Raw genomic sequence first — 23,795 nt, 5'->3', positions numbered from 1 at the left:
ATTTGGTTAACTGTTTAACAAACTACACTGAACAAAAATATAAATGCAACATGCAACAATTTCAAAGATTTTTATGAGTTACAGTTCACGTAAGGAAATCAATCCATATAAATAAATAAATGATGCCCTAATCTATGGATTTCACATGACTGGGCAGGGTTTCAGCCATGGGTGGGCCTGGGAGGACATAGGCCCACCCATTGGGGACCCAGGGCCCAAGCAATCAGAATGAGTTTTTCCCACAAAAGGGCTTTATTAAAAACTCCTCAGCAACCCCTCCCCCTTCTCAGACAATCCCGCAGATAAATAAGCCGGATGTGGAAGTCTGGTCTGGCGTGGTTACACGTGGTCTGTGGTTGTGAGGCTATTTGGGCATACTGCCAAATTCTCTAAAACAACGTTGGAGGCGACTTATTGTAGAGAAATTAACATTCAATTATCTGGCAACAGCTGTGGTGGACATTGTTTCAGTCAGCATGCCAATTGCATTTGCACACATGGCATTGTGTTGTGTGACAAAACTGCACATTTTAGAGTGGCCTTTTATTGTCCTCTGCACAAGGTGCACCTGTGTAATGGTCATGCTATTTAATCAGCTTCTTTATATGCCACACCTGTCAGGTGAATTAATTATCTTCGCCTAGGAGAAATGCTCACTAACAAGGATGAAAACACATTTGTGCAAAACATTTGAGAGAAATATGCTTTTTGTGGGTTATCGAACATTTCTGGGATATTTTATTTCAGCTCATGAGACATGGGACCAACATGTTGTGTTTATATTTTTGTTCAGTGTATTTAGCAGTCTTAGAGCTAATTTATGCTTTGATTCGAAATGTGGTCGGAGGTGCCGTATGGATGGTGTGACACAATTGTGGAGCCTATGGAGGCATGCAGAGGCCAAATTGAGCTCTGTACCACATCACCGTGTGCCTCTCAAATTCTGTAACAATGCAGAGGGCTCCCTATAGCTCTGCATTGATATAATTGGTTGATGGTAGGTGAGGGCAGGAGGTCCTGTATAAACACAAACTGACTTCCTTGACAACTTCCTTCACAACAGCTCTGTGCTGCTCAGCAAATCACAAGAAGTGTGAATGCCCTGACATCTGCAGAGGCCGTATCACCGTAAATGCTGCACGTCCAATGCAGATATCGGATTGACCATGCTGCGCCTTTTATGGCTTGGGGGTTAGAAGCTGCTCAGGGTCCTGTTGGTTCCAGACTTGTTGCATCAGTACTGCTTGCCTTGCGGAAGCATAGAGAGCAGTCTATGACTTGGGTGGCTGGAGTCTTTGCCAATTGTTAGCTGTCTCGTTGTCGTCCGTGATTAGGCCAACCACCATTGTGTCGTCAGCAAACTTAAGGATGGTGTTGGAGTCGTGAGCAGCCACACAGTCATGGGTGAACAGGAAGTACAGGAGTGGACCCCTGAGGGGCCCCCGTGTTGAGGGGCAGACGTGTTGTTACTGACACTCACCACCTGGGGGCGCCCGGGCTGGAGGTTCGGGATCCAGTTGCAGAGGGAGGTGATTTAGTCCCAGGGTCCTGAGCTTAGTGATGACCTTGGAGGGCACTATGGTGTTAACGTTGAGCAATAGCATATAGGTGTTCGTCTTGTCCAGGTGGGAGAGGGTAATGTGGAGAGCAATAGTGACTGCGTCATCGGTGGATCTGTGGGGCAGTACATGAATTGGAGTGGGTCCTGGGTGTCTGGGATGATGGTGTTGATGTGAGTCATGACCAGCCTTTCAAAGCGTTTCTAAGGGGGCGATAGTCATTTAGACAGGCTACCTTGCGTGCATGTGTGTGCGCACGTGTGAGTTTTGAAGTTTTCCAGCAGCATGGCTCTGGTTGGCAGGTGTGCCTGATGATGTGGCAAAAGGCTATAAAATGGAGGAAAGGAACAACCAATCAGTGATTACTAAAGCAGAACAACGTGTCTCGCCTACATGGTTCTGCTCTCTGAATTATCACTTATTTCAGTAGAGATGCAACTACTATACTGAACAACAATATAAACGCAACATGTAAAGTGTTGGTCCCATGTTTCATGAGCTGAAATAAAAGATCACAGAAATTTTCCATATGCATAGAAAGCTTATTTCTCTCTAAATGTATTTCTCTTTTGTGCACTAATATGTTTACATCCCTGTTAGTGAGCATTTCTCCTTTGCCAAGATAATCCATCCACCGGACAGGTGTGGCATATCAAGAAGCTGATTAAACAGCATGGTCATTACACAGGTGCACCTTGTGCTGGGGACAATAAAATGCAACTCTTAAATGTGCCGTTTTGTCACACAACACAATGTCACAGACGTCTCAAGTTTTGAGGGAGCATGCAATTGGCATGCTGACTGAAGGAATGTCTACCAGAGCTGTTGCCAGATAATTTAATTTTAATTTCTCTACCATAAGCCGTCTCCAATGTCGTTTTAGAGAATGTGGCAGTATGTCCAACCGGCCTCACAACCACAGACCACGTGTAACCACGCCAGACAAAGACCTCCACATCCGGCTTCTTCACCTGCGGGATCGTCTGAGACCAGCCACCCAGACCGCTGATGAAATTGTGGGTTTGCACAACCAAAGAATTTCTACACAAACTGTCAGAAATCATCTCACGGAAGCTCATCTGCGTGCTTGTCATCCTCACCAGGGTCTTGACCTAACTGCAGTTCGGAATCATAACGGACTTCAGTGGGCAAATACTCACCTTCGATGGCCACCGGCACACTGAAGAAGTGTGCTCTTCACAGATGAATTCTGGTTTAAACTGTACCGTGCAGATGGCAGACAGTGTGTATGGTGTCGTGTGGGCGAGCGGTTTGCTGATGTCAATGTTGTGAACAGAGTTTCCCATGGTGGCGTGTGGTTATGGTATGGGCAGGCATAAGCTTCAGACAATGAACACAATTGTATTTTATCGATGGCAATTTGAATGCACAGAGATACCATGACAAGATTCTGAGGCCCATTGTCGTGCCGTTCATCCGACGCCATCACCTCGTGTTTTAGCATGATAATGCACAACCCAATATAGCAAGGATCTGTACACAATTCCTGGAAGCTGAACATGTCCTAGTTTTTCCATGGCCTGCATACTCAGACATGTGACCCATTGAGCATGTTTGGGATGCAGTTTGTTTCAGTTCCCGCCAACATCCAGCAACTTCGCACAATGAAGAGTAGGACATCATTCCACAGGCCACAATCAACAACCTGGTCAACTCTATGCGAAGGATATGTGTCACACTGCATCAGGTAAATGGTGGTCACACCAGATACTGACTGGTTTTCTGACCCACGTCCCTACCTTTTTTTTGTGACCAACAGTTGCATATCTGTATTCCCATACATGTGAAATCCATAGATTAGAGCCTCATTTATTTATTTCAGTTGATTTCCTTATATGAACTGTTGTTTCATATAACAAATGAATTGTTCATGTTGCATTTATATTTTTGTTCAGTGTAGATCACCATAGGATTGACTATACAGTACATCAGTATCCATCTGACAGACATACACACACTGGCACCAGGCACACAGACACGCAGTATAAGCACATACTTGTAGACAGGTGTTTCTGACCTCAAAGGAATCTGAGGTCAGAGGTGGGGTGTCAGAGGTCATGGTCACGAATAGCTCCGGACATTGTCTGACAGGTATATGGCTATCTTGAAATAAACCAGGCAACATTCCACTACAGGTTAGCTGGATAGCATGGATAAGGCCTGGAGAAGGTTAACAAAGGAAATATCTTAAGAACATAACTGACAGATGCTATGGAAACAGTTATCTTGTCTTCCCCGGAGTATGTGGAACATTGACTAGATTGGATGAAAACTCTGTGACTCAGATTTAAATCAAAGGCACCTGTCTCACTTCAGAGGTTTCACAGCATTTTAGATTACTTTGGACATTTTTGTTGGCACAGCTTTAGTCCATCCCCTCTCTTTTTTACCCTCCCTCGTTCTTTCTCTCCCTCCTCCCTCTCTCTCTGGCCACCCATCCTTTGCCCAGTACAGAGGGACAGAGGTGGTATTGTGCTGTACAGAGGGAGTTTCTTCTGACTTCCCCCTGAAGATCTCCTGAGTCTTGGACATGACTTTTGCAGCAAAGACACGGTTATGTAAGCTGAGCTCAGACAACGCCATCCTGCACTCACTGTTCTGTCTCTTCCTGTGGCTTCATCACTGATCACCCTCACAGACTACATATGGAGAGGATGGGTGGGAGGGAGATGTAAGGAGGAGGGAGGAAGTGGAAGTAGGTGGGTAGAGGAGGAAAAAGGTTGGAGGAGGTGGAAGGAGGAACAGTAGTTGTAGAAGTTGAACAGGGGGACGGGGCTTGGCCAGGTACAGGGAGGGGCAGGATAGTAAAAAGTTCCCCATTGTCCTAGAAATGCTCTCTGTCGACTTCTGGACCTGGCACCTCTGTATGTCCACTTAACACTCAGCCCTCAGATAAACCCTGACACACCAGTCTATGGCTGGCTTACTGAACAGGACAAAGAGACAAAGAATCAACATTTTTACAACCTTAATTATAGCCATGTTGTGATCTGACTAAGTCCTTAGTCCTTGATGTCTAATGCAAATTAACAAAGACATTGTGTATTTTCCTATTTTGTTCCAGATATAGTTGTTCCTCATTTATAAGCTCTGAATTATAACATTTAAAGGAAAGCAGTCTGTTGCACCATAACACGTCCCACTGGGCACAGATGTCAATTCAATGCGTATTCCACATTGGTTCAACGTCATTTCAATCAACGTTAATTCAACCAGTGTGTGCCCAGTGGGATATCTTTATGTGAATATTGACTCTGTAGCACCATAACACATACCTTTATATGGATATTGGAGAACGAAGCCTGTGTCCTGGAATATGACAGTGCTTAGGGACTTCCTGTTTGAATAGACCCGCCCCCTCTGCCCAAGCCTAGTTCATGTCTCGTGTGATGGCATGTGGGATGGAATCTCAGTGCCAGAGGGGCGGAGCTCCTGGTAACAAACCCCATCCCAGAGGCCTGGTTCTGGCAGAACTTTGCTGGACGACTGACTGCTGGCAGTCTGGACCCAGACAGGCACACACATGCACACACTCAATCACATGCGCATACACACCCGCACATGTGCCCAAGTATGTACGCAAGCACACACTCACGTTACCACGCACGTTACCACACACTCACTGTGCCCAATGGTGATAAACATTGATGGATGAATCTACAGTTAAAAGGCACTTTATGGTGCAGCACTAATATACCAGCACGTGTTTGTGATGGGTGGGTGACATGTTTGGGGGCTCATAGTAGGCATGTAGTGTTGGTGGCGTGTTTTGGGGTTTGGCACAGTAGAATGAGTTGAGATTGTGTGAGAGAGGAATGAGAGAGGAATGAGAGAGGGATGAGAGAGGGATGAGAGAGGGATGAGAGAGGAATGAGAGAGGGATGAGAGAGAGATGAGAGAGTGAAAGAAAAAGAAGGAGGGTAACAAAGAAAGGAAAGGGAGAAATAGAGAATAAATGCAATGAAAAATCAGAGAGAGAGAGAGAGAGAGAGAGAGAGAGAGATAGAGAGAGAGAGAGAGAGACTGAGAGAGAGAGAGAGACACTGAGAGAGAGACTGAGAGAGAGACACTGAGAGAGAGACTGAGAGAGAGACTGAGAGAGAGACTGAGAGAGAGTGTGACAGCAAGTAAAAGAGCTCTGTTCTCTGTGGGAGAGTGAGAAAAAAGAAAGGGGGTGTGTTTGCCTCCCTGTGTCCCCTCCCTCTGTATGTATATATGCTGCAGACTGGTCTCCCTGGATCCCAGAGCACAGCATAGAGCCCCAGAGCAACCAGCCCTTCAGCCCCAGACAGAGCCTGTCCAGTGTGCTGCACTAGTCCTGAGACCCACCAGCTCAGGGAAGTAGTCCAGCCACCAGAGACAGTTCTCATAGTCACACAGACCTAAGAGAATTACTTTATTGTTCTAGTTCTACTGTTCTAGTCGTATACCAGGCTCAGTCTGTGAGCTAGTCCGGAGCTGGTGGATATTTACACTGAAATTCTCCAGTACTATAGTCCAGTGGCTCACCTTAGTCCTCCTCTTAGTCCTGAACTGAGATCCTTTAGTGGAGCACCAGAGCAGATCTACACAAGTCACGTGTATCTAGTGAGACCCACCAGCCAGTCCTTTTTACCTGAGACCTCTGCAGATCAGCTACAACCATGCAGCGTTCACACACCTTCCTCCTCTTCCTCCTCTTCATCGTTGGGATGGCGCTGGCCAGCTCGTCCACGGCTCGGAGAAGCAGAGGTAGGTGACATCTGCATCACCATCATGGCCATGATGAACCCTTACAGTTGACTCCTGATCAATACAACCGTATTTGAATTGCTTGACTTGCACTAAACTGAAGCATGCAGATACAAAACAATGAAAATGACAGGACTTTAATAAGAACTGGTGAAATAGAGCGCACAGCCTGCAGCTATCCAATGTTTCCTGACCACGGGTTGACTGTACACCAAATAGCATGAATATAGGCCTTTTTTATTGGAATTCTGTCTTGCCTGTCACGACGACAGTTAGCCTCAGATGATGTAAATGAAATGAAACGCATGTATACATGCAGGTGAATGAAATGTGGACACCCCATACTATGATCACATTACATTTTATGATGCTGACCGCTCAGTTTCATGTAGAATTGTTGGACCAAATTGGAGACTGGTATTTTATAATCATCAGATAGGGCTAATTATCAACCTACAACTTGTATGGATCCTGTAGTGATTATGGGTTCATATAATATTGCTAGACATGATTTTTTTATCCTTTAATTTAACTAGGCAAGTCAGTTAAGAATAACTTCTTATTTACAATGACAGCCTAGGAACAGTGGGTTAACTGCCTTGTTCAGGGGTAGAACGACAGATTTTTACCTCATCAGCCCGGGGATTCGATCCAGCAACCTTTCAGTTACTGGCCCAACGCTCTTACCACTAGGCTACCTGCCGCCCCATTATTTCAGTGTTGAATCTAAATCTGGAATATGACTGTTATCGTAATGCATACGCTGAGACTATGTCCACTGAGACCATGCTCCAAAACAGTCTGTGTACTTCACACTACGTGGTTGTGGTCGTGGTCTATGTACACTATGATTAATGCTATGCAATTGTTATTAGAAACTGGGTGGTTTGAGCCTTGAATTCTGATTGGCTGACTGCCATGGTATAACAGACCGTATACCATGGGTATTACAAAACATATTTTTTTTACTGCTCTAATTACGTTGGTAACCAGTTTATAACAGCAATAAGGCACCTCGGGGGTTTGTGATATATGACCAATATACCGCGACTAAGGGCTGTATCCTGGCACTCCGCATTGCGTCGTGCTTCAGAACAGCCCTTAGCTGTGGTATATTGGCCATATACCACACCCCCTTGGGCCTTATTGCTAAATCATACTGTATGTTCGATGGCATGTGATGTGGTTGTTAATGTATCATGTGTTATTGCATTTGACTGTTATCACATGGCAGCCGAAACGTGCTGCCCTGCATATGTTGCCGTGACAACCACAGGTCGCCGTTGCCTTGCCCCATATTGCCTGAAAAGCTAGTGGTTCTGTAAGTGTGTGCCTAGACACATGCACTCAATTGAGAGATAAAGTTTGTCCTATAGGTACACAGTAGAATACAGTACTCTGTGTCTTCTGTAGGCCTACTGTACATCATGGTGAAAATCCATGGACTGTCTTTAGTTGACCGGGAGCAAGGTGTTCCAAGGTGTTCACTATTCACAACTGGCCATGTCCAAAATTGTGCTTGTGCTGGATTTTTTAAGAGCCACGTGAGTTTGTCCTATTTCCGTGAAACAAGGTGGGCAGGCGAGGGTAAGAGAGGTTAACTCCTACTAATAGTGTCCATTCTTTACAAATGAAAGTGTTTCCAGGTTACAGGTCAGGGTTGTGGCAGTTTGGTCCTTTTTGCAATGTGCCATGTTGTTGATGCACTTTATATCTCTTTGTGCATGTTAGGTGTATTAAATACTGATGAAGACAGCATGGCTGTTGAAACGATGGTATTAAATTCTTGCATCTGAGCTCCTACAGTGTGCGACTCTCCTTTAATTTTTCAGTTGTATGTGCTCTTACAGCCTGAGGGATGGAGGGATGGATAAGAGAGCTAGAAAGATAGAGGGATGGATGAGAGAGGGCTGCACAGATGGAGGGATTGATGAGAGAGGGCTAGACAGATGGAGGGATGGCTGAGGGATAGCTATACAGATGGAGAGATGGCTGAGAGAGGGCTGGATAGATGGAGGGATGGCTGAGAGAGGGCTAAACAGATGGAGGGATTGATGAGAGATAGCTAGACAGATGGAGGGATGATTGGAGAGCAATGGAGGGAGACGAAGGAAGGGAGATTTGGGAAAAGAGAAAAATATTTTTGCCACCGGAGAAAACAGCTGTAGTTGAGCCAGATGTGGGAGATATAGTATGAGATCAGATCAGATGTGGGAGATATAGTATGAGATCAGATCAGATGTGGGAGATATAGTATGAGATCAGATCAGACGTGGGAGATATAGTATGAGATCAGATCAGATGTTGGAGATATAGTATGAGATCAGATCAGATGTGGGAGATATAGTATGAGATCAGATCAGACATGGGAGATATAGTATGAGATCAGATCAGATGTTGGAGATATAGTATGAGATCAGATCAGATGTGGGAGATATAGTATGAGATCAGATCAGACATGGGAGATATAGTATGAGATCAGATCAGATGGTGGAGATATAGTATGAGATGAGATGTGGGAGATATAGTATGAGATCAGATCAGACATGGGAGATATAGTATGAGATCAGATCAGATGGTGGAGATATAGTATGAGATCAGATCAGATGTGGGAGATATAGTATGAGATCAGATCAGATGTGGGAGATATAGTATGAGATCAGGGAGACCAGTGCAGATGATAGTGTGGGAGTGTTAGCCCAGGCACGGCTCTCTCTAGCTGGGCTGTGAGGTAAAGCTCTCCTCCCTGAGAACCTGGAGCATGGCTGGGCTGGCCCATGGCCAAAGGTGTGGTGCAGTGGTGTAAAGCCCCCTAAAGCTTATCAAGCCCCACCCCCTCCCCTGTCCTCCATTGGAGTTATGTGATACTGTAGGTGAGGCCTCGCTCTTTTTGTTCTGAGGCGGAACCCTTCTTCCCCAGCTCTTCACCTTCTCATTCCCAGGATGAAAACCTGAGAGCCAAACACAAGCAGAGCTACATAAAATCAACTACAGCCACGGAGCCCCACAGTCTTCAACTAGACTAAAGTTAAAGAGCCCCACAGTCTTCAACTAGACTAAAGTTAAAGAGCCCCACAGTCTTCAACTAGACTAGAGCCACACAGCCCCTAAAACACAAAACCTGCCCAGTAGTGTGTGAATGTGTGTGTTTTATGTATTGTATGTGCATACAGTGGGATCATAGTAGTCAATGTCCCTTCAAACAGAGGAAGGAGAAGAACAAGTATAGAAGGACATGAGGGAGGAGGAATCCAAAGACTAAGAATACAAAACAAGCTGCCAAGAGGACCTAGTTTGGCACACACACACACACACACACACACACACACACACACACACACACACACACACACACACACACACACACACACACACACACACACACACACACACACACACACACACACACACACACACACACACACACATAGAGTAAATTTGAATTTCTGCAAGAGCACTGAGCTCAACCACTGACAAAACGAATGACCTCCTCCCTTTCCCAGAGGACCATCCATCACCAGTGATGAGCCGGGATGGCCGTTGTGAAGCCCAGTCGTCTCAAGTCAATGTTTCTGCTCAGTGTCTTCAGTCTAAGGGAGGCTCTATGATCCAGCCATAGAGGAATACAGTGGGATCAGAGTGGGAGGGTTTATTGTGTCTTGTCAAGTGTGCTGATGGATTGTCTGGTCCATTTTTGTGGTGATTCACTATCAGTATGAGGTGGAGGTTTCATCTCTTGATCAAGAAAGGATTGTATTATTTTTAGGATTGTGTCGTTTCTCTGATATTTGTTGAAGTGTGCGAGTGGAGAAAGTTGCTGTAGTAAACCCCATGATAACATGGTGATAGGCAGAGCTCTCCTCCATAAAAACAAAACATCTGATCTTCCTTCTTAGTAACCACTCGGATGAATACTGCAGCTATGTGGGAAATTTGCATTGGTTATCACCTTCTAATAACATTCAGATGACATTTATGAAAGAATATATGATTTATTGATCTATTGCATAATTAAATAAGTGTGCGTAGCTGCTGAGACCTGGAACAGAGTATGGAGCACACTGCACACACTGTGTCCCTGTCACAACATGTGGACTACATTTTCTCAGATGAAGAGCCAATTAGCTATCTCAATGGTTTTATCTAAACATTTCACATGACATTTCTCTCATACCTGTGTAGTAACATATATGGTAACACAATTGTTTAGTAACAAGTTGTTGCTATAGGTGTGAGCTTTTTACTTGGTGCAAATGCTTAGTAATTGTGGCCCTAGATTGTCAAAGGCATGTCCTATCCATGAGGTCCATCAGGGTCAAACAGTCAATTGGTACATTCAACTGAAGTATTTATTCGTTACATATAACAGGTTGCTGGTAAGGTCAGGTCCATGATTACAGATGGCTATCTACAGGTCTGCTGCCCTCAGTACAAGCCTAGGTGTTTGTGTGAGTGTGCGTGTGTTTGTTGTGAAGATGAATATGGTCCTCAAGCTGTAAGTCCGTGGTAACAGTGACAAAGCTTTGGTCAGTTTGAACATTCTGTTACGTTGGAGATGTTGGAACTTAAAGATGATAATCCGTCATTCTTAATCCTCACTGCCTGTATCCAAGACGATAACAAAATTCTCTTCCTTATCTGTGTTGTTGTTGGCTAATATTCCTTTCTAGTCTCATCTGTTCTTGTGGCTTGGCTGTGAACAGCTTTTATTTTAATTCAGACTGTAACACAACAATTGTGGAATAAGTCAAGAGGTATGAAAACCCTCTGAAGCGACTGTAGATGATTGGAGTAATGACTGTCCATTTATAAACATCCAGTCATTTCAAACTGGAAATACAGATAAGCCTAATAGTCCCTGGTGTAGAACGGCCAAACTGTTGGGGGTTGGACCGGGTTCTTAGGTGACTGAGACAATGTTTGCTTGTTTTGGAGTTGGAAACCCCTCTCCTTGGAGCCAAAGCAAAAGCCAATCCCTCATTGTTTGATCTGAAATATTGAGGAGAAAAAAAACAAATGCAGTTTTGATAGAAAACACACAGTTGGCAAAGCTTGAGGCTATTTATCAAAACCATGGTTTCCCCTCATTTCTGGCCAACCTCTTTGTCTCTGGCGGCTGCTGGCAGTGTGTGAATATTTATTTTTTCAAAAGCATGTTCCACAATTTCAACTTAACTATTTAGTTTGCCCTTAGATATCTCATTGCAGTTTGCAAAATGCACATCCTGTATAATTAAGTAAAATACGTGACCGACTCGCTCGATTCAATCTTACACTGCCTCCAGAATGTATTCAGACCCCTTGTCTTTTTCCACATTTTGTTATGTTACAGCCTTACTCTAAAATGGATTAAATAAAACAATTTCCTCAGCAATCTACACACAAAACCCATAATGACAAAGCGAAAACAGGTTTTTAGATTTTTTTGCAAATGTATTAAAAAAAATAAATAAAAATAACTTATTTACATAAGTATTCAGACCCTTTACTATGAGACTCAAAATTGAGCTCAGGTAAATCCTGCTTCCATTGATCATCAGAGTCCACCTGTGGCAAATTCCATTAATAGGACATGATTTGGAAAGGCACACACCTGTCTATATAAGATCCGACAGTTGACAGTGCATGTCAGAGCAAAAACCAAGCCATGACGTTGAAGGAATTGTCCGTAAAGTTCCGAGACAGGATTGTGTCGAGGCACAGATCTGGGGAAGGGTACCAAAAAATGTCTGCAGCATTGAAGGTCCCCAAGAACACAGTGGCCTCCACCATTCTTAAATGGAAGAAGTTTGGAACCACCAAGTCTTTTCCTAGAGCTGGCCGCCCGGCCAAACTGAGCAATCGGTGGGGGAAGGGAAGGGATTTCCTTATCGTCTGATTCAAAGCATTTGCAACACTTTTGCAGTTCTTCGTGGTATCTTTCAAAAAAGCTGTGTTAGAAATGATTACCTACACATACTGAGCAGCTCATGTTATAGATAGAAGCGTGCTGCATGGCAGACCAATCCGAACTCATCTCTCGGCGTGTCCAGCCCATCAATTATCTCAGCCAATCATGACTAGCAGGAAGGTTCCTGACTTTTTCCATGGCTAAACCAACGAGGATCATAATAAAATAAAACAAATCTTTGTATTTTCAGATATACAAGTTTGTTTTTAAGGCACAGGAAGTTCACATGTTCCAGAACAGAACATGTTCAAATGCCTCTTCTGTGACGTGCGACATACGGCTAGTTTCCTGAAACGAGTGACATATTTGATCATTCTGACCTTTGGTTTACTTCTGTCTGTTTTTGCGTTTACCTTCACAAGTTAACGGAGCAGGAACTTTGTATCCTTCCATTCCGTCTCATACCCAACACAGACCTGGCCAAAGGTCTCTCACCCAATTAACACTCCTAGCTTCAGTCCCTGTTTACTACCAGTAATTTATATATTTATAATTATTTTAATTTAACCTTTATTTAACTAGGCAAGTCAAATAAGAACAAATTCTTATTTACAATGACGGCCTACCCCCGGAGAAGGGGGGGGGGGGGCATGTGTGTGTGTGTGCGCACCATGCTGACTACTGTATGCTCTCTTCTGCCCCCAGTGAGACGTCAGAACATGAAGGTGAGGATCAATGCTACAGGCGACACCATCGTGATGAAGTTTGTACGTCCCAACGCTGACACCAAGCTGGAGGGCTACATCCTGGGCTACGGCAGCAGCATGTTCTCTAAGCAGTTCATCCAACTCCCAGAGAACGGACTGCCCTACGAGACCGAGATCGGTGAGGCGTTTGTGTGTGTGTGTTTGGTATGTAATGTATGATTGCATGATTATGCCCCATGAACTGTGGTAGATTGCTCTGGCACACGTGTTTTATCTTCACGTTTTAGTCATGGTTTGATTCTATGCATCACTGACAAAGGACACATCTGTGCAGACTCACTTTGACTCATCCAACATCCGTACAACACACATTCCTAGACACATGTAGATGCTCGCACACACACACACACACACACACACACACACACACACACACACACACACACACACACGCACACGCACACGCACACCTCACCCTCAAGCCTCCTTTTCAAGACAGCATGTCCTGTCCTAAATGTTCAGTCAGGTAACATATGAGAACACGCACACTCAACGCTATGGAGCGAACCACTTCAGAGACATTCATTAGCAACCTTTCTTCTGCTAGCAGTGCTAAACCCTGAATCTCTCTTCCAGATGCCGAGCCCAAGTACCTGATTGCTGTCCAGCCCGTCCCAGTTAACAATGTGAAGAAACAGTGCACAGGTACTGCACGTGCACCAACTCTGTGTTACCAGTAATCATTTGATAGATTACATTGACTCTTTTCTTATTTATACCCATTGCTTTGCATCTGATGAGGTTGACCTTTGAACTCTGACCCCTGTGACTCCCCAGGCAAGGTGAACCTGGAGAAGCCACTGCACCTGGTGATTGGGTCCGTGACCCCCACCTCGGTGCTGCTGTCCTGGGGGACCTTCCTCAAGACGCCCTACGAGGGGGACATCATGAACGACTGCCTGGAGGACGGGTGAGTTAAAGTACACCAACACACACGTAAGGACGCACAAACATGCACGCTCAGCAGAGTGAGCCAGTGAGGGGGTTACGGGTACACAGCTCATGTCCCAACCCATCTACAAAGGTTCATGTTGTTCCCGTTCCAGTACTGGTTCGCCATGCTGCTCTCTGTCCATAGAGACACAGTGCAGTAAGGGTACTCAGATGGGCCAAAAAGCACACAGTGGGTCCCACCACACTAAGGAGATTATTTTCACAGTTTGAGAAAAACAAAGACCTATTTCACTCAAACTGACACTTACAGTATGTCATACACAACAGACAGCATAAAAAATGTGGTATAACTGCAACACATTGTTCCGCCAGGGAGGCAGTGGGGCGAGGGCACAGGTGTTTAGTCGTGGTGCAGTGATACTCATCCTACACATCAACCAAATGTACCTCTCTAAACTTCCCCTCTTCTCTCTACTGAGCTTTGGAAAACCCATTGGAAAGCTTGACCTCAACCTGCTCTGCCCACCCAACACTTGAATGTCGCACACGACCACGGCCTGCACAACACATCTCAACCAGGAAACTAGAACTTACAGCTCTGCATTCACAGCTGTCACTGTCACAAAATGGTGAACAGACAGCTGTCACAGCTTAATAACAAGCCATTGTGTTACAAATGAGTCCCTAGAAACTGTGTCATCAATGTTGTAGTATCCATGTTACTACACAATGTCTGACATTTCTATTACATTCTATGTTTGTTGACATAGTCACCACACAATACACAATGTTATAATACTACTGATGAAAATGTGTGATAATGAACAATGTTGTGTTCTATCTGTGTTGACCCAGGCACTACACGGTGCGTTACCGTGAGAGGAACAGGAAGTGGACTCAACAGACCTGCCCCGCCAGCGACATGGTCATCGATAACCTGAAGCCCAACACGGCCTACGAGTTTGGTGTCCGACCCAACAACGAGGAACGCAGCGGAGTGTGGAGCAAGCCAGTTATCCACAACACCAACATAGGTAGGTCACCTAAACACTTCGTCTCTTTCCTTCCATGGTGCATCGCTCAAATCATTCCCCCTTCAAACACATCCAAAAATGGATGCAGCACTGAGTCTGTCAGTATCTTACACATATCACCTGTTTTTACATACAGTTGAAGTTGGAAGTTTACATACACCTCAGCCAAATGCATTTAAACTCAGTTTTTCACAATTACTGACATTTAATCCAAGTAAAAATTCCTTGTCTTAGATCAGTTAGGATCACTACTTTATTTTAAGAATGTGAAATGTCAGAATAATAGTAGAGAGAATTATTTATTTCAGCTTTGTTTTCTTTCATCTCATTCCCAGTGGGTCAGAAGTTTACATACAGTCAATTAGTATTTGGTAACATTTCCTTTAAATTGTTTAACTTGGGTCAAACGTTTTGGGTAGACTTCCACAAGTTCCCCACAATAAGTTGGGTGAATTTTGGCCCATTCCTCCTGACAGAGCTGGTGTAACTGAATCAGGTTTGTAGGCCTCCTTGCTCGCACACGCTTTTTCAGTTCTGCCCACAAATTTTCTATAGGATTTAGGTCAGGGCTTTGTGATGGCCACTCCAATACCTTAGCCAAATACATTTCAACTCAGATTTTCACAATTCCTGACATTTAATCCTAGTAAAAATTCCCTGTCTTAGGTCAGTTAGGATCAGAACTTTATTGTAAGATTGTGAAATGTCAGAATAATAGTAGAGAGAATGATTTATTTCAGCTTTTATTTCTTTCATCACATTCCCAGTGGGTCAGAAGTTTACATACACTCAATTAGTATTTGGTAGCATTGCCTTTAAATTGTTTAACTTTGGTCAAATGTTTCAGGTAGCCTTCCACATGCTTCCCACAATAAGTTGGGTGAATTTTGGCCTATTCCTCCTGACAGAGCTGGTGTAACTGAGTCAGGTTTGTTGTTCTCCTTGCTCGCACACGCTTTTTCAGTTCTGCCCACAAATTTTCTATGGGATTGAGGTCAGGGCTTTGTGATGGCCACTCCAATACCTTGACTTTGTTGTCCTTAAGTCCTTTTTCCACAACTTTGGAAGTATGCTTGGGGTCATTGTCCATTTGGAAGACCCATTTGCGACCAAGCTTTATTTTCCTGACTGATGTCTTGAGATGTTGCTTCAGTATATCCACATAATTTTCCTGCCTCATGATGCCATCCATTTTGTGAAGTGCACTAGTCCCTCCTGCAGCAAAGCACCCCCACAACATGATGCTGCCACCCCCGTGCTTCACGGTTGGGATGGTGTTCTTCAGCTTACAAGCTTCCCCCTTTTTCCACCAAACATAACGATGGTCATTATGGCCAAACAGTTCTATTTTTGTTTCATCAGACCAGAGGACATTTCTCCAAAAGGTACGATCTTTGTCCCCATGTGCAGTTGCAAACCGTAGTCTGGCTTTTTTATGGCGGTTTTGGAGCAGTGGCTTCTTCCTTGATGAGCGGCCTTTCAGGTTATGTCGATATAAGACTTGTTTTACTGTGGATATAGATACTTTTGTACCTGTTTCCTCCAGCATCTTCACAAGGTCCTTTGCTGTTGTTCCGGGATTGATTTGCACTTTTCGCACCAAAGTACGTTCATCTCTAGGAGACAGAATGCGTCTCCTTCCTGAGCGGTATGATGGCTGCGTGGTCCCATGGTGTTTATACTTGTGTACTATTGTTTGTACAGATGAACGTGGTACCTTCAGGCGTTTGGAAATTGCTAACAAGGATGAACCAGACTTGTGGAGGTCTACAATTCTTTTTCTGAGGTCTTGGCTGATTTCTTTTGATTTTCCCATGATGTCAAAGAGGCATCCCAAAGATGCCAAAGAGGCACTGAGTTTGAAGGTAAGCCTTGAAATACATCCACAGGTACACCTCCAATTGACTCAAATTATGTCAATTAGCCTATCAGAAGCTTCTAAAGCCATGACATCATTTTCTGGAATTTTCCAAGCTGTTTAATGCACAGTCAACTTAGTGTACGTAAACTTCCGACCCACTGGAATTGTGATACAGTGAATTATAAGTGAAATAATCTGCCTGTAAACAATTGTTGGAAAAATGACTTGTGTCATGCACAAAGTAGATGTCCTAACTGACATGCCAAAACTATAGTTTGTTAACAAGAAATATGTGGAGTGGTTGAAAAACGAGTTTTAATGACTCCAACCTAAGTGTATGTAAACTTCAGACTTCACCTGTATATATTCCTTACGGTCCAGTACTAGTAACGTGTTATTAGTTCCAGCTGTTCATTCTTTTTGTGTTGTGGTTGTATTTTCAGAGAAGGCCATGCAGAAACCTTTCAGACCAAGGACCCCTCTGACGCCTGTGGTACGTCCTGCACTTATTACTCCTGCTAAAGAATGTGCACTGTGTCTGTGGTGAGTGTTCTGTACAACGTTGGTGATTTACCTTAGTAAGTTTGTAATGTACTCTAGTCTGTAATGTACTCTAGTCTGTAGTGTACTCTAGTCTGTAGTGTACTCTAGTCTGTAGTGTACTCTAGGCTGTAGTGTGCTCTAGTCTGTAGTGTACTATAGTCTGTAGTGTGCTCTAATCTGTAGTGTACTCTAGTCTGTAGTGTACTCTAGTCTGTAGTGTGCTCTAGTCTGTAGTGTACTCTACTCTGTAGTGTACTCTAGTCTGTAGTGTGCTCTAGTCTCTAGTGTACTCTAGTCTGTAGTGTGCTCTAGTCTGTAGTGTACTCTATTCTGTTGTGTGCTCTAGTCTGTAGTGTACTCTAGTCTGTAGTGTACTCTAGTCTCTAGTGTGCTCTAGTCTGTAGTGTACTCTAGTCTCTAGTGTACTATAGTCTGTAGTGTGCTCTAGTCTGTAGTGTACTCTAGTTTCTAGTGTGCTCTAGTCTGTAGTGTACTCTAGTCTGTAGTGTACTCTAGTCTGTAGTGTACTCTAGTCTGTAGTGTACTCTAGTCTCTAGTGTACTCTAGTCTCTAGTGTACTCTAGTCTCTAGTGTGCTCTAGTCTGTAGTGTACTCTAGTCTGTAGTGTACTCTAGTCTCTAGTGTGCTCTAGTCTCTAGTGTGCTCTAGTCTGTAGTGTACTCTAGTCTGTAGTGTACTCTAGTCTGTAGTGTACTCTAGTCTGTAGTGTGCTCTAGTCTGTAGTCTGTAGTGTGCTCTAATCTGTAGTGTGCTCTAATCTGTAGTGTACTCTAGTCTCTAGTGTGCTCTAGTCTGTAGTGTGCTCTAGTCTGTAGTGTGCTCTAGTCTCTAGTGTGCTCTAGTCTCTAGTGTGCTCTAGTCTGTAGTCTACTCTAGTCTGTAGTGTGCTCTAGTCTGTAGTGTACTCTAGTCTGTAGTGTGCTCTAGTCTGTAGTGTACTCTAGTCTCTAGTGTACTCTAGTCTGTAGTGTGCTCTAGTCTGTAGTGTACTCTAGTCTGTAGTGTACTCTAGCCTCTATTGTACTCTAGTCTCTAGTGTGCTGTAGTCTGTAGTGTACTCTAGTCTGTAGTGTACTCTAGTCTGTAGTGTGCTCTAGTCTGTAGTGTACTCTAGTCTGCAGTGTGCTCTAGTCTGTAGTGTACTCTAGTCTGTAGTGTGCTCTAGTCTGTAGTGTACTCTAGTCTCTAGTGTACTCTAGTCTGTAGTGTACTCTAGTCTGTAGTATACACTAGTCTCTAGTGTGCTCTAGTCTGTAGTCTGTAGTGTGCTCTAATCTGTAGTGTGCTCTAATCTGTATTGTACTCTAGTCTGTAGTGTACTCTAGTCTCTAGTGTGCTCTAGTCTGTAGTGTGCTCTAGTCTGTAGTGTACTCTAGTCTGTAGTGTGCTCTAGTCTCTAGTGTGCTCTAGTCTGTAGTGTGCTCTAGTCTCTAGTGTGCTCTAGTCTGTAGTGTGCTCTAGTCTGTAGTGTACTCTAGTCTGTAGTGTGCTCTAGTCTGTAGTGTGCTCTAGTCTCTAGTGTGCTCTAGTCTGTAGTGTGCTCTAGTCTGTAGTGTACTCTAGTCTGTAGTGTGCTCTAGTCTGTAGTGTACTGTAGTCTGTCTTTAGTAAGTATACAGTGTAATATAAAGGATGCCTGGAGCTTCTTTCTTTCCTTCTGCTCCTTAGTGGAAATAGCGAAACAAGTAGCTAGCCATAGCTGGCCAAGACCAGTAGCGATGACCATAGCCAGCTAGCACATGTATTACTGAAGAGAGCAGAGGAGTGGTGAGGAGTGGTGAGGAGAGGAGAGGAGAGGAGAGGAGAGGAGAGGAGAGGAGAGGAGAGGAGAGGAGAGGAGAGGAGAGGATCAAACCAGAGCTGGAGGAAAACAAGTTTGGAAAGATGTGGAGGGGAGAAGAGAGTAGAGAAGAGAAAAGACAAGTGTTGGCCTTGAGTTTCTGGCCGTGCTCGGTGACTGGACTGTGTTCCTCTGTTGTTTCACTTGTTCCCGGCCCCACTCTTATGTAACTGCACAGCTGACCAGCATTAGCCTCAACGCTGGCACTTCATAAGGGAAAGTTGGAATAACCAGCTTCCCACCGGAGAGATTACAGATAAGACACAGTGAAGAGGGCAAGGGGCCATGTAACAGAAAGAGAGAGTGAAGATACAGGGATAGAGAATATGAGAGAGACATACACACCCCACAGAGCCCCAGGACAGCAACACAATTAGACCCAACCAAATCATGAGAAAACAAAAATATAATTACTTGACACATTGGAAAGAATTAACAAAAAAACAGAGCAAACTAGAATGCTATTTGTCCCTAAACAGAGAGTACACTGGCAGAATACCTGACCACTGTGACTGACCCAAACATAAGAAAAGCTTTGACTATGTACAGCGTCAGTGAGCATAGCCTTGCTATTGAGAAAGGCTCCCGTAGGCAGACCTAGCTCTCAAGAGAAGACAGGCTATGTGCACACTGCCCACAAAATGAGGTGGAAACTGAGCTGCACTTCCTAACCTCCTGCCCAATGTATGACCACATTAGAGACACATAATTCCCTCAGATTACACAGATCCTGTAAGGGCTGTCTCTCTCCTCATCCTCGGACGAGGAGAGGAGAGAAGGATCATCAGACCAAAATGCAGCATTCGGGAAGTAAGCCATCTTTTTATTATTAACGACGATGGCAACACGAAACAAAACACTTTCAAATATACAAAACAAGAAAACGACGTTGACGAAACCTGAACATAAACTTACATAACTAAACGTAAACTCACGGACAGGAAACAGACGACATCAAAATAAACGAACAGCCAAACAGTCCCGTATGGTACATACATTCAACGACACAGGAGACAATCACCCACAAACAAACAGTGAGAACACCCTACCTAAATATGACTCTTAATTAGAGGAGAACGCAAAACACCTGCCTCTAATTAAGAGCCATACCAGGCAACCACAACCAACATAGAAACAGATAACATAGACTGCCCACCCAAAACACATGCCCTGACCTAAACACATACAAAAACAACATAAAACAGGTCAGGACCGTTACAGAACCCCCCCCTCAAGGTGCGAACGCCGGGCGCACCAGCACAAAGTCCAGGGGAGGGTCTGGGTGGGCAGTTGACCACGGTGGTGGCTCCGGCTCTGGACGCTGTCCCCACACCACCATAGTCACTCCCCGCTTCTGTCTTCCCCTCCCAATGACCACCCTAAAACTAACATCCCCTAAATGAATGGCCAGCACCGGGAGAAGGGGCAGCACCGGGACAAGGGGCAGCACCGGGACAAGGGGCAGCACCGGGATAAGGGGCAGCACCAGGATAAGGACCAGCACCGGGATAAGGGGCAGCACCGGGACAAGGGGCAGCACCGGGACAAGGGGCAGCACCGGGATAAGGGGCAGCACCGGGACAAGGGGCAGCACCGGGACAAGGGGCAGCACCGGGACAAGGGGCAGCACCGGGACAAGGGGCAGGTCCCGGCTGAGGGACTCTGGCAGATCCCGGCTGAGGGACTCTGGCAGGTCCCGGCTGAGGGACTCTGGCAGGTCCCGGCTGAGGGACTCTGGCAGGTCCCGGCTGAGTCGGCAGGTCCCGGCTGAGGGACTCTGGCAGGTCCCGGCTGAGGGACTCTGGCAGGTCCCGGCTGAGGGACTCTGGCAGGTCCCGGCTGGACGGCTCTGGCAGGTCCCGGCTGGACGGCTCTGGCAGGTCCCGGCTGGACGGCTCTGGCAGGTCCTGGCTGGACGGCTCTGGCAGGTCCTGGCTGGACGGCTCTGGCAGGTCCTGGCTGGACGGCTCTGGCAGGTCATAGCAGGACGGCTCTGGCAGGTCATAGCAGGACGGCTCTGGCAGGTCATAGCAGGACGGCTCTGGCTGGTCATGGCAGGACGGCTCTGGCTGGTCATGGCAGGACGGCTCTGGCTGGTCATGGCAGGACGGCTCTGGCTGATCATGGCAGGACAGCTCTGGCTGATCATGGCAGGACAGCTCTGGCTGGTCATGGCAGGACGGCTCTGTAGGGAGGAGAAGGAGAGACAGCCTGGGTGCGTGGTCTAGGCACTGGCTGCGCTGGAGAGGAGGAAACAGCTGGAGAGAGAACCCGGAGAGACAGCCTGGTACGGGGGGCTGCCACCGGAGGACTGGTACATGGAGGTGGCACCGGGTATACCGGACCGTGAAGGAGGACACGTGCTCTTGAGCATCGAGCCTGCCCAACCTTACCAGGTTGAATGGTGCCCGTAGCCCTGCCAGTGCGGCGAGGTGGAATAGCCCGCACTGGGCTATACTGGCAAACCGGGGACACCATTCGTAAGGCTGGTGCCATGTATGCCGGCCCGAGGAGACGCACTGGTGGCCAGATGCGTTGGGCCGGCTTCATGACATCCAGCTCGATGCCCAACTTAGCCCTCCCAGTGCGGCAAGGTGGAATAGCCCGCACTGGGCTAAGCACGCGTACTGGGGACACCGTGCGCTTTACCGCATAACACGGTGTCTTACCAGTACGACGCCTTCTACCTCCACGGTAAGCACGGGGAGTTGGCTCGGGTATCCTACCCGGCTTTGCCACACTCCTCGTGTGCCCCCCCCCAAGAAATTTTTGGGTCTGACTCACGGGCTCCCAACCGCGTCGACGCGCTGCCTCCTCATACCAGCGCCTCTCAGCCTTCGCTGCTTCCAACTCCTCCTTGGGACGGCGATATTCCCCTGGCTGAGCCCAAGGTCCTCTACCATCCAGGATCTCCTCCCAAGTCCAGGAGTCCTTGTTGCTCTGTTGAGCATTCCCTTGCCGCTTGGTCTTAGCGTGGTGGGTGATTCTGTAAGGGCTGTCTCTCTCCTCATCCTCGGACGAGGAGAGGAGAGAAGGATCATCAGACCAAAATGCAGCATTCGGGAAGTAAGCCATCTTTTTATTATTAACGACGATGGCAACACGAAACAAAACACTTTCAAATATACAAAACAAGAAAACGACGTTGACGAAACCTGAACATAAACTTACATAACTAAACGTAAACTCACGGACAGGAAACAGACGACATCAAAATAAACGAACAGCCAAACAGTCCCGTATGGTACATACATTCAACGACACAGGAGACAATCACCCACAAACAAACAGTGAGAACACCCTACCTAAATATGACTCTTAATTAGAGGAGAACGCAAAACACCTGCCTCTAATTAAGAGCCATACCAGGCAACCACAACCAACATAGAAACAGATAACATAGACTGCCCACCCAAAACACATGCCCTGACCTAAACACATACAAAAACAACATAAAACAGGTCAGGACCGTTACAGATCCACAAAGAATTTGAAAACAAACCCGATTTTGATAAACTCCCATATCTACCTGGTGAAATACCACAGTAGGCCATCACAGCAGCAATATGTGTGACCTGTTGCCACAAGAAAAGGTCAACCAGTGAAGAACAAACACCATTGTAAATGCAACCCATATTTATGATTATTTATTTTCCCTTTTGTACTTTAACTATTTGTACATCGTTACAACACTGTATATATATATAATATAACATTTGTAATGTCTTTATTCTTTTGGAACTTCTGTGAGTGTAATGTTTACTGTTCATTTTTATAGTTTATTTAACTTTTGTATATTATCTACCTCACTTGCTTTGGCAATGTTAACACATGTTTCCCATGCCATTAAAGCCCCTTGAATTGAATTGAAAATGGACAGACACTGACTGGATTGAGTGAAGTAAATAGGTGAAGTAGGTAGCTCTTCATCTTATCATTGTTGTGTCACGTCCAATGACCATAGCCTACAGTATCATGGAGATCTCGCTGTCTCCACCCCTTCCCTCTCTCTCTGCCCCATCTCTCTTTCCCCCATCTCTCTCTTTCTTTCCCTCTCCTAACAGAAAACGGACAACATGCCACTGTCCTTCTTCCCTCCTCGTCACGGTAAGCCAACAGACAGACATACAGTGGGGCAAAAAAGTATTTAGTCAGCCACCAATTGTGCAAGTTCTCCCACTTAAAAAGATGAGAGAGGCCTGTAATTTTCATCATAGGTACACTTCAACTATGACAGACAAAATGAGAAAATAAAATCCAGAAAATTTTTATGAATTTATTTGCAAATTATGGTGGAAAATAAGTATTTGGTCACCTACAAACAAGCAAGATTTCTGGCTCTCACAGACCTGTAACTTCTTCTTTAAGAGGCTCCTCTGTCCTCCACTCGTTACCTGTATTAATGGCACCTGTTTGAACTTGTTATCACATTTTTTTACTGCTTACTGTACTTAACTCAGGCCATATAACCTGCGCTGTAATATACTGAGCTCATACATACTGCACTGTAATACACAGAACCCATATAACCTGCACTGTATCACACTGAGCACATACAACCTGGACTGTAATACACTGAACCCATACAACCTGCACTGTATTACACTGAGCCCATACATACTGCACTGTATTAC

At 45.3% G+C, this 23,795-nt stretch overlaps 1 protein-coding gene across 3 annotated transcripts in view; it reads left to right on the top strand.

Annotated features, from left to right (window-relative positions):
• Positions 1 to 5,837: 5,837 nt before the first annotated feature.
• The window catches only part of LOC139546388 (target of Nesh-SH3-like), a 54,322-nt gene continuing 36,364 nt past the window's right edge, over positions 5,838 to 23,795 (top strand). For all 3 annotated transcript variants that reach the window (XM_071354719.1, XM_071354720.1, XM_071354718.1), the window contains exons 1-7: positions 5,838 to 6,311; positions 12,907 to 13,086; positions 13,545 to 13,613; positions 13,746 to 13,878; positions 14,718 to 14,896; positions 17,201 to 17,250; positions 23,226 to 23,268. In XM_071354719.1, coding sequence (XP_071210820.1) covers positions 6,224 to 6,311; positions 12,907 to 13,086; positions 13,545 to 13,613; positions 13,746 to 13,878; positions 14,718 to 14,896; positions 17,201 to 17,250; positions 23,226 to 23,268 — 742 coding nt within the window. In that variant the 5' untranslated portion in view covers positions 5,838 to 6,223. The remainder of the gene's footprint in view (positions 6,312 to 12,906; positions 13,087 to 13,544; positions 13,614 to 13,745; positions 13,879 to 14,717; positions 14,897 to 17,200; positions 17,251 to 23,225; positions 23,269 to 23,795) is intronic.

The sequence above is a fragment of the Salvelinus alpinus genome, chromosome 20 (genome assembly GCF_045679555.1).
Source record: "Salvelinus alpinus chromosome 20, SLU_Salpinus.1, whole genome shotgun sequence".
NCBI lineage: Eukaryota > Metazoa > Chordata > Actinopteri > Salmoniformes > Salmonidae > Salvelinus > Salvelinus alpinus.
Note: the sequence above shows the minus strand (reverse complement) of the source record. Positions and strands in the feature narration are given on the sequence as shown.